This window comes from Camponotus floridanus, unplaced genomic scaffold (genome assembly GCF_003227725.1).
Source record: "Camponotus floridanus strain SB8 unplaced genomic scaffold, Cflo_v7.5 scaffold12, whole genome shotgun sequence".
Taxonomy (NCBI): Eukaryota; Metazoa; Arthropoda; class Insecta; order Hymenoptera; family Formicidae; genus Camponotus; species Camponotus floridanus.
The window spans coordinates 3,384,907-3,396,462 of NW_020229237.1; the positions used below are offsets into that span (position 1 = coordinate 3,384,907).

Here is an 11,556-nt window from a genome sequence, read left to right on the forward strand (position 1 = left end):
GAAATTGTTTGTCTAAAATAGAAGTAACATTGAAGTTTTAACTATACGTACCGAGACATCGTCTGCGTCTGGAAAGAGGAAGTAAAGTATAGGTAACAATATCTCCTCCGAGATGGGACCTTCGACATTCTTATTTTTCTTCATACTTGTCTTGCCTACGACCGTCGAAATCGTGGGTATTCTAGATTCGGTAAGTATGTTGAGGGCTGAGCTCAACATCTGATCATCGTAGATATAAGATGCATTCTCGCCCAACAATTCCACCATAGTTTTTTGATTGTTGCACAGATGCAGAAAGTCAGTCATATACTCGCCAAGCAAACAAGCAGGTAAAGTTACCATTTTCACTTGTACCGACCACTCGGGAGCGAGTTGCGGCTCGAGATCCGAATATCCTTCGCTATCCACAACCACATTATCCGACATTTGCGGCCATGTAGTGAACAGATGAAGTTCTCTTAAAATGTTATAAAATAAGAGATATTTCACATAAATTAGAATTTTTGATGCTCAATAAGCTAAACTCAAAAGCAAAATTTACTTCTTTTAAAGAAAAATAAAATTACTTTTTTTCTGTTAATAACAATTAACTTTCCCTTTATTTGCTAAATCAAAAAAAATCGCTCGTACCCGACAGGATCGAAGGTCGCTCCAAAGGGAAGTTTGCCCAATTCAGCTACGCCTAATGTTTCCCCTTGCATAAAATCGAAATCTGGAGGTTCCTGCGTCCATGTACTATTAGTCCAATCCTTCAACAAGTAGGAGAATCTAACTGATACCATTATGGAATCAAGCTTTACTCCGCAACCCTCTCCTATCTTCTGCTTAAAGAGAGCAAGTAAACCTGTAAATACCATCTATTTGTAAAATTTTTATATCTATAATTATCAAAAATATTTGTAAACTTGTATTTTAATTACAAGACAAATTTCGTATTGTTTAGAATGAATTAAAATATAAAAGATATATACCAGTGAGGTATTTACAATGTGGCGGAACCTTTCTCAAATGGACCATATCGAGATTCACGCAAGTTCCTTTACCAGCACAACATCCGAGGTACATCTTCTGCCAAGGTTCCTGCACCTGCACCAACGCGGGAATATAACTAAAATGCATAGAAATGATAAAGATTCCTATATTAGAAATACAAATTAGTTTTCATGTTACAAATCAACTATATTTACCAATTCGCATTGTTAGTCGCAATTGTCAATGAACTGAGTAGAATTTTTATCCGCGTCTCGTCTGTCAAACTTGTTTTTCGAACTGGTATTAGAACAAGGAATTCTCGAACACCATAATAACGAGCTATTTCCATGCAATTATCATTCAGTCTCACAAAATCATTGGATACATCCAATGCATCTTTTTGACACTGTATCCAATCTTCATCACTTTCCTCTTGAGGATTTGTCACATCCTCTTCTTCATCTTCCTTCTTTAACTTGTAATGTTTCAGCAAAAATTCAACATCTGGAATATATAAAATTATTAATAAAAAATTCATAGTGTTAAGATTAAAAATTTCACTCAAAAGATTTGCATTATAATATGGTATATAGAAATTAAAGTCCTAGAATATGGAATGATGAATCCACAAATTTATAAATCTATCTATTCATCAGTTCTCATGTTTCTGTTCAAGATATTCTATAGATATTATATTTCTTTTAGTTACAATTTGTATGATAACTGAGAATCAATATTCCTTTATCAAAAATTTTATTCTTTATTAAATTGTTTATTAGATCCAACATTAATATTTAACTTTATATATAATATAATTTCGCATATCATGATATAAGCTCTTGAATTCTTAAATGTCGATAAAGTTTTAAAATATCCTTTAAATTTGAACCTGCAAAATTTATTTTCTCCGAAGTTTCATGCCATTCACAGTTGAGAAAGTCCCCTGATTTGAGGGGACTTGCGATTTTTGCATGGGACAGTTTCCATTCATGCATGATCTCTTCGAGTCGCGCGATAAACACCTCCCATTCGGAAACAGTAGTGAAATCGTGATGATAGAAATCCTCGATCTCCACGTGATTCATTTTTGCCGACGTAATCTTTAATTTAAAGAAGCAATATTTACTCGTGTCACGATTTTATATCTCTTCCAGAGATATTTATTCTTAAAAGATTATAGCACTACTTTTTGTCCCCCTTTTTTCATAAAACAAATTCTAATGTCACTTCAAAAAGTCTCACAGATATTTTTTTAACTCTCCTTCTCTATTAAACAATAAATCCTACAAATTTTGTATACATATGTATTTGACGTTTCCGTAACTAATCTCAGCTGATACAGAGAGAAGACTGATAGATGTCATGGCCCGCTTTTAAAGTGATCCCTGGAAGCGATACTCCCTCTATGGACATTAAAAACGTGAACATGAACTACAAAGCCAAAATCCACGAATGTTCTCAGAGGGTAACATATGTCTCTCTGATAATATAAATAATATAAATAAAAATATAAATAATTTAATTAATAATTTAATAATAATTTATTATATAAAAATATTAGTATGTTCTCTCTTTTCACGCTATTATTATTATTAATAAATAGATTGCACACTGTCTTTTAGTTTCTAATTATTTTCAATCATTATGCATTTCTATCCAATATATTCTCTTCTTCGAATTCTTGGATTATTATGGTTTATTGTATTCCTTTGTATTAAAATTATAAAAATTATCATCATTTGTCATTCCTTTCTATGGAGTCCATCGAAATACTTTCTATGGACATTTGTTCTCAGGTATAGATATTCAAATCACTGTAGTTGCCTTTTTCTCGAATATTGTCCCTTTTTCTTTCATTTTACTTAAAAATATTATTATAATTAATATAACAAATATTTATATATTTATATATTTATATATTTATATATTTATAATTTTGGTATTTCTCTTAGTCTGACACTTCCCCTTGTCCGGCATAGATGACTCTATCAATAACTATAATCGGTATTCATAACTCACTTTTATATTTAAGATCATACTTAAAATTATCTTAAATATAAGAAAAGTCTATACGAATATCGGTATATGTTACCGCCGGCATAGCTCTCAGACTCATTAATATACTCAAACCTCCTCAGCTGGCAAAAGCCTTCCCTAAGAAGGAGATATCATCGAGAAAACAAAATTTTTTATTTTCTTTCAATCAGAATTTAATACAAAAAGTTAATGTAAAATATAATATTATATAATTTGAAATGTAATACAAAATAAATTTTCAATTCTTTTTTTTTTACGTGGAAAAAAAAACTCTCTTAAAAAACAATCAAAAAATATTGATCCCTTAAAAATTCTTAATATTAATAATATAATTATTGAAATATTTATTAATTAGTTTTCCCTAATATTATTAAAATCTACATTTCCTGATTCCTTAAAAGATACATAATATAAAATCAGCTAAATTAATCACATAATAGCCCTAACAATCCTATTTCTCGATTAAGTGAAATTATTCGAGGAAAGCCTATCTCTAATCACGTATATTTTAATTACGTGCCCTAATTACATTCTCTAACCGCATGCCCTAACCGCGTGAATAAATGTCCGACATTACGTACTATTGTACGTAAAGCTTTTCTTCAGGCCAGTTAAACTTACTTTTCGTTGATTCTGGCCACTTTCTCGCTCGATCTCTAATCAGAGATCGAAAAAGGAGATAAACATTCCTTCTTTTGCCGATTAATTACCGGCAAATGAGCGTACATATTTCACGCTCATCGTAACGATCGCTCAATTTTACGATCGTTTCTTAAATATTTGAATATAACTTTATTTTAACTCAAATAAAGCCAAATTACTACAAATTTCTATATACTATATTTTCTAATAAAATATAAAATTCATGTACGTATATAACTTTTATGATATTACAAATTATTTAATTAATTAATCGTTTGGCTTTATTTTAAGTTAAAGTAAAATTTAAAAACAATATCTACAAACAAATTCTACAATGGATGAGCTATGATATAAGAAATTAGAATAAAATAAGTGCGCGTTATAAGAATAAAGTAGTATCAAAAATTGATAAAATTGTTAAAATTATTAATGCGTGCTCTTGATTTAATAAACTAGTCAAGTCTTTACAAAAAAAAATTTATTTTCTTGATTCTCTTTTTTAAATTAATACTTCAATATATTTTCGCAATAGACGCAAAGTATTTCGAAAGAATTTATTAAAAGCTATTTAATTTAATCTATCCTAGCTCATCCATTTTAAGGCAACGAACTTACTCTACAATTCACAATCTATAATCTACAATCTACAATCTACAATCTACATCTACAATCTCTACGAATCCGTTACCTTAAAGTTAAATAAAAGTTTTTCTCACTCACCGGCACTGATGCGCAACAGCGGAGTTGTTGTTATCGAAGCTAGTTGTCTGTAACATACAAATATAAAATTCATTTATATTAATGCTCACAAAATGCAATCAATATTTCAAAAAATTTTTATCGCGCGGAATTTTATATCCGATGTGTAAAATAATAAGCAGAGATAAACACGTGTGGAAAATTTTTATAAAATTTTAAAACTGTGTTTTAAGAAAGTTTTTTAAAAAGTTTTATATAACTTTTAAAAAATCTTTCTCTCTAATTTTCTCTTTAATTCATTTAAATAATAAGATCGAATTATTATGCGTACGATTTATAACAATTGATATACAAATAATAAATATTCACCATCAGGTTGCTCCGCCGATGCAAGATGCCTCTCCCAGGCCTCCTCCTCCTCTCATGTTGTTGACGCGCGATACTTTCAACGGCACTCCCGCACACACGAGCGATATTTTTATATCGCTATTTTCGTTATTTTACGCGCGATACTAAACGGCACTCCCGCACTAATTCGGTACGATTAAAAATTTTGTCGCGCGATGTATATATTTAATATATATATACTTTGTCCGACACTCCCGGTTTCGGTACGAGCGAAAATCCCATTTCATTTCGCGAGAATCAATTTCGAGCCAACAAGTCGGGAATGCAACGATACAACGAGCAAAGATTAGGCCCGAACCGGAAAGAAGACGAAACGATTGACGGAATAGAGGAAAATAAAGTTCACCAGCTCTTTTTCGCGCATAATTATCCTATCTCGTATCGAACCTGGACCCGCTAAGCACGATTTCAGGTGACCCGCACGGATGCTATATCACTAGCGCAGTACACAAGGCTGATAGACGATAAAAGAAGAGGATACCCACATTTTTTAAAAGCTAACATTCAGCAATTTAGAAAATGGGGAGGCAACCCCTTTTACCGAGCGAAAATCGTGCCTAGGGGAATCCACTCGACTCCTCGACAGGGTTAACACACGCTAGGCGTGTGGCTGTAGAGTAGACGAGCAAAGAGAAGGGACCCATTGACGACCATTTCGAACAATCGATCGAGTTCTAACCGATTCGGGCCAAATCAATTGACGCAGCAGAGCGTGTTCATCACTAAGCCGATCGAGCGCGAAGCATCGAACCCGCGCGCCCATGTACATTTTGTACTGGACATACGTTCTGCGCGGCCGGCATCACCAAGTGCCACGTTGCACAAGGCGCGAGTACGTCGCAAAGCAACGACTCGATGAAACATCCCAGTTAGTTGGCGTCGGAAGGAGAGACTCGTTGATAAAAACGAAATTGGGATTTTGAAAACGCGAAAACGCGATAACGCGATAATACTATAACGCGAAAACGCGGTTACGAAGCGCAGCCGTCCGCGGCACGTTGATGACACCGACGACGCGAAAGGGTACTTAGCTTCCCTTTCAGGTACCATAAGATTTATCGTAAATAGAAAAATTTAAAATAAATCTCAAGGCACCATCCAAGTACTAAGCCCTCCCACCACGACAAGGTGTACCCCATGGGAGGGTTATATTATATATAATTTTATATATAATATAATATATACAATTGCAGCATTTATTTTGCAATATAGTATATAAATTTGAATTTGCATAACAAGACCGTAAAACAAAATCATTAGCACGGTATTGTTCATGTCGGATATTATGTTATTCATTGTTGAAATTCATTATTAAAATATAATTGGAAATGTAATACAACATAATTTAACAATTTTTTTTTTTTTTTTTTTACGTGGGGAAAATGCACCTTATGCACACCCCGCCGGGACCTATTTAACGGTCCCGTCGGGGTAGTGTTGGGCTCTCCCCGCCGCCATTTTAACGGCAGGGACTACCAACTAAAAACCCCACGCACCTTTCCTTAGTCTTCCAACGCACAAGTCCCCGGAACCATGTGCATAAGGAGCATTATATGGAGTAGCCCTAACAAATTACTATCCTATTATATGTTCATAATATTCACTATATTTAATATTATATACATTCAATATATATTCACAAATATCTGAAAAAAATAATTTTCTTAATATCTTCGATATTAAACTTTAATATTATAAGCTGTTTAGACAAATTTATATAAATAAAATTAATGAAATACAATTAATGAAATTATATATATTTCAAAATATATATAAATATATAAATTTTATAAAAATTATTATTTAAATTAAAATTTTAAATACATAAATACACAAACATCTATATATAAGAAAATAAACATATAAATTTTATATAAAAATTATTATTTAAATTAAAACTTTAAATACATAAATACACAAACATCTATATATAAGAAAATAAACTTATAAATTTTATATAAAAATTATTATAATTTAAACTAAAACCTTAAATGTATATATAAGTATATAAATACATAAATTTTGTAAAAATTACTATTTAAATTAAAATCATAAATATATAAATAAATGAATATATAAATTTTCGAAAAGTTATTATTTAAAAATATTATTTAGATTAAAATTTTTTTTAAAATTTTAATAATAAATATTTTCCTATAAATTCTATTCATTCTTTAATATCTATTCTTTAATATCATTCTTAATTCTATATTAAATCTTTCAATTTCTATATTTAAAAGTAACTTATAAATTCATAAATATACGAAATTTATTATTCATATTACTAAAAAATAGCTTAATATATAAATTTGTATGTTACATTTTTCATTTAAAATTTCGTATTACATATAAGTACATAAATTACATATAAGTACATAAATTTCGTATTACATAAGTACATAAAATTTCGCAAAAAAATTCGTATTACTATACAAATTATTGAATGTTAACAAGTTAATTTTCATCCTTATATAAATAAAATACCTATAGAAAAACACTCAAAAAATATTGATCCCTTAAAAATTCTTAATATTAATAATATACATGGGTCGTTTGATAAGTTTGGTAAATTTCCGTGAAATTCAACGAGTATTTTGCAAGTTTTGAGACAGTCTATTTTTTTGACGGTTAAAAAATTGGAACCTCGTTCGACCAAGTGTATAGACCTCAATGGGGAATATGTTGAGAAATAACGTAGATTTTCTCCAAAACAATGTGTTTTACTTGCTTTTTTACCAAATTTATCAAACGACCCTCGTAATTATTGAAATATTTATTAATTTGATTTCCCTAATATTATTTAAACCTACATTTCCTGATTCCTTAAAAGATACATAATATAAAATCAGCTAAATTAATGACATAATAGCCCTAACAATCCTCTACTTTTTGAATGGAAAATTAAAAAATCTTAATGATCACCTAATAGCCCTAACAATCCTATTCCTCGATTAAGTGAAATTATTCGAGAAAAGCCTATCTCTAATCACGCATATTTTAATTACGTGCCCTAATTACATTCTCTAACCGCATGCCCTAACCGCGTGAATAAATGTCCGACATTACGTACTATTGTACGTAAAGCTTTTCTTCAGGCCAATTGAACTTACTTTTCGTTGATTCTGGCCACTTTCTCGCTCGATCTCTAATCAGAGATCGAAAAAGAAGATAAACACTCCTTCTTTTGCCGATTAATTACCGGCAAATGAGCGTAAATATTTCACGCTCATCGTAACAATCGCTCGATTTTACGATCGTTTCTTAAATATTTGAATATAACTTTATTTTAACTCAAATAAAGCCAAATTACTACAAATTTCTATATACTATATTTTCTAATAAAATATAAAATTCATGTACGTGTATAACTTTTATGATATTACAAATTATTTAATTAATTAATCGTTTGGCTTTATTTTAAGTTAAAGTAAAATTTAAAAACAATATCTACAAACAAATTCTACAATGGATGAGCTATGATATAAGAAATTAGAATAAAATAAGTGCGCGTTATAAGAATAAAGTAGTATCAAAAATTGATAAAATTGTTAAAATTATTAATGCGTGCTCTTGATTTAATAAACTAGTCAAGTCTTTACAAAAAAAAATTTATTTTCTTGATTCTCTTTTTTAAATTAATACTTCAATATATTTTCGCAATAGACGCAAAGTATTTCGAAAGAATTTATTAAAAGCTATTTAATTTAATCTATCCTAGCTCATCCATTTTAAGGCAACGGACTTACTCTACAATTCACAATCTATAATCTACAATCTACAATCTACACTCTACAATCTACAATCTACATCTACAATCTCTACGAATCCGTTACCTTAAAGTTAAATAAAAGTTTTTCTCACTCACCGGCACTGATGCGCAACAGCGGAGTTGTTGTTATCGAAGCTAGTTGTCTGTAACATACAAATATAAAATTCATTTATATTAATGCTCACAAAATGCAATCAATATTTCAAAAAATTTTTATCGCGCGGAATTTTATATCCGATGTGTAAAATAATAAGCAGAGATAAACACGTGTGGAAAATTTTTATAAAATTTTAAAACTGTGTTTTAAGAAAGTTTTTTAAAAAGTTTTATATAACTTTTATAAAAATCTTTCTCTCTAATTTTCTCTTTAATTCATTTAAATAATAAGATCGAATTATTATGCGTACGATTTATAACAATTGATATACAAATAATAAATATTCACCATCAGGTTGCTCCGCCGATGCAAGATGCCTCTCCCAGGCCTCCTCCTCCTCTCATGTTGTTGACGCGCGATACTTTCAATGACACTCCCGCACACACGAGCGATATTTTTATATCGCTATTTTTGTTATTTTACGCGCGATACTAAACGGCACTCCCGCACTAATTCGGTACGATTAAAAATTTTGTCGCGCGATGTATATATTTAATATATATATACTTTGTCCGACACTCCCGGTTTCGGTACGAGCGAAAATCCCATTTCATTTCGCGAGAATCAATTTCGAGCCAACAAGTCGGGAATGCAACGATACAACGAGCAAAGATTAGGCCCGAACCGGAAAGAAGACGAAACGATTGACGGAATAGAGGAAAATAAAGTTCACCAGCTCTTTTTCGCGCATAATTATCCTATCTCGTATCGAACCTGGACCCGCTAAGCACGATTTCAGGTGACCCGCACGGATGCTATATCACTAGCGCAGTACACAAGGCTGATAGACGATAAAAGAAGAGGATACCCACATTTTTTAAAAGCTAACATTCAGCAATTTAGAAAATGGGGAGGCAACCCCTTTTACCGAGCGAAAATCGTGCCTAGGGGAATCCACTCGACTCCTCGACAGGGTTAACACACGCTAGGCGTGTGGCTGTAGAGTAGACGAGCAAAGAAAAGGGACCCATTGACGACCATTTCGAACAATCGATCGAGTTCTAACCGATTCGGGCCAAATCAATTGACGAAGCAGAGCGTGTTCATCACTAAGCCGATCGAGCGCGAAGCATCGAACCCGCGCGCCCATGTACATTTTGTACTGGACATACGTTCTGCGCGGCCGGCATCACCAAGTGCCACGTTGCACAAGGCGCGAGTACGTCGCAAAGCAACGACTCGATGAAACATCCCAGTTAGTTGGCGTCGGAAGGAGAGACTCGTTGACAAAAACGAAATTGGGATTTTGAAAACGCGAAAACGCGATAACGCGATAAAACTATAACGCGAAAACGCGGTTACGAAGCGCAGCCGTCCGCGGCACGTTGACGGCACCGACGACGCGAAAGGGTACTTAGCTTCCCTTTCAGGTACCATAAGATTTATCGTAAATAGAAAAATTTAAAATAAATCTCAAGGCACCATCCAAGTACTAAGCCCTCCCACCACGACAAGGTGTACCCCATGGGAGGGTTATATTATATATAATTTTTTTTTATATATAATATAATATAATATAATAATTGTAATTAATAAGCTCTCTATAAAAAATAATTAAATGGAGTGAGAGTAAAAGCTCTCAAATTTTTTACTCTCATTCCATTTAATAATATAATATATAATATATAATATGATATATATATAATTTGGAATTTATTTTGAAATATAGTATATAAATTTAAATTTACATAATAAAATTTCGATTAAATTGTGTATTTAATTAACAAAAATTGAGAAAATTTAAAGCATTGGTTGAAATATATTTAATTCTAATATTATATTCTAATATTATAAAGAAATATTATAATAAGCATCGATGATCGAAATATCAAAAGATAATCTCTTATACTCTTTTATGCATAATCTGTTTCAATTTTTAATCGCAGTAATGAATGATTGCGATTCGATAAAAATTTATCGTTGCATTACAGTTTCATGTCGTTAATTAATTTTTAATTAATTAACATTTATTAAATATTCATAACAAATTATGTTTCAAGAATAATCATAATCGTGTTTAACAAAAAAATTATAATATACGAAGCGTTTCTCACCACTACTTTATTACTCGAGAGTCACTGTGCGAATGATGACAAAGCGGTAACGTATAGAGCCAATTGTTTATATTTGTTAAAGTCGAACGTCGTGTTATCGAAAATTAGCTGAAATATTTTATTGTAAATATAACATTGTAAAATATACATTAACGCAGAATATTAAGTTAATGAAGTATTTTAATTTACTGATTAAAATTGATTATTCATTCAAAAACTTATCACGGAAAACTTTTGTTATGTTAATTATGTGCATCCATAATTCGATTGTTTTACTTCGCGTTTTCTCACATCCCAAATTATATTTAGATTATCAAGTAGAACGATAAAGTAAACGGATGAAATATATTTGTGTGATTCTAAATATTAAAATAATAATTATTGTCCGTAGAAATCGCAATTATCAAAGTGATTATTTAATATTTTAAATCCCTATAATTTCATTGATTTTTGATTAAATTGTGTATTTAGAAAAATTGAGAAAACTTAAAGCATCGAATCGAAATATATTTAATTCTAATATTATATTCTAATATTATAGAGAAGTATTGTAATAAGTATCGATGATCGAAATATCACAACATAATATTTTATCCTCTTTTATTCATAACCTGCTTCAATTTTTAATCGCGGGTAATCAATGATTGCAATGATAAAGATTTACTGTTGCTATACTGTTTCATGTCGCTAATTAATTTTTATTAATTAATTTTTATTAAATTATAGTAAATTATGTTTCCATACTAATTGTAATCATGTTTAGTAAAAAAATTATAATATACAAAACGATTCTTACCGCTACTTTATTACTCGAGAAT

General features: G+C 30.8%; 1 protein-coding gene across 2 annotated transcripts in view; it reads right to left on the bottom strand.

Moving 5' to 3' along the window:
• The window catches only part of LOC105259090 (rab3 GTPase-activating protein catalytic subunit), a 28,673-nt gene extending 26,419 nt beyond the window's left edge, over positions 1-2,254 (bottom strand). Inside the window, exons 1-5 of one of the 2 annotated variants that reach the window (XM_011270827.2) lie at positions 1,862-2,057; positions 1,188-1,476; positions 972-1,108; positions 631-844; positions 52-457 (exon numbers count right to left, since the gene is read on the bottom strand). In XM_011270827.2, the coding sequence (XP_011269129.1) occupies positions 52-457; positions 631-844; positions 972-1,108; positions 1,188-1,476; positions 1,862-2,057 (1,242 nt within the window). Of the gene's footprint in view, positions 1-51; positions 458-630; positions 845-971; positions 1,109-1,187; positions 1,477-1,861 lie in introns of both variants that reach the window. The other variant, XM_011270829.2, reaches the window with a different exon arrangement.
• Positions 2,255-11,556: the final 9,302 nt, after the last annotated feature.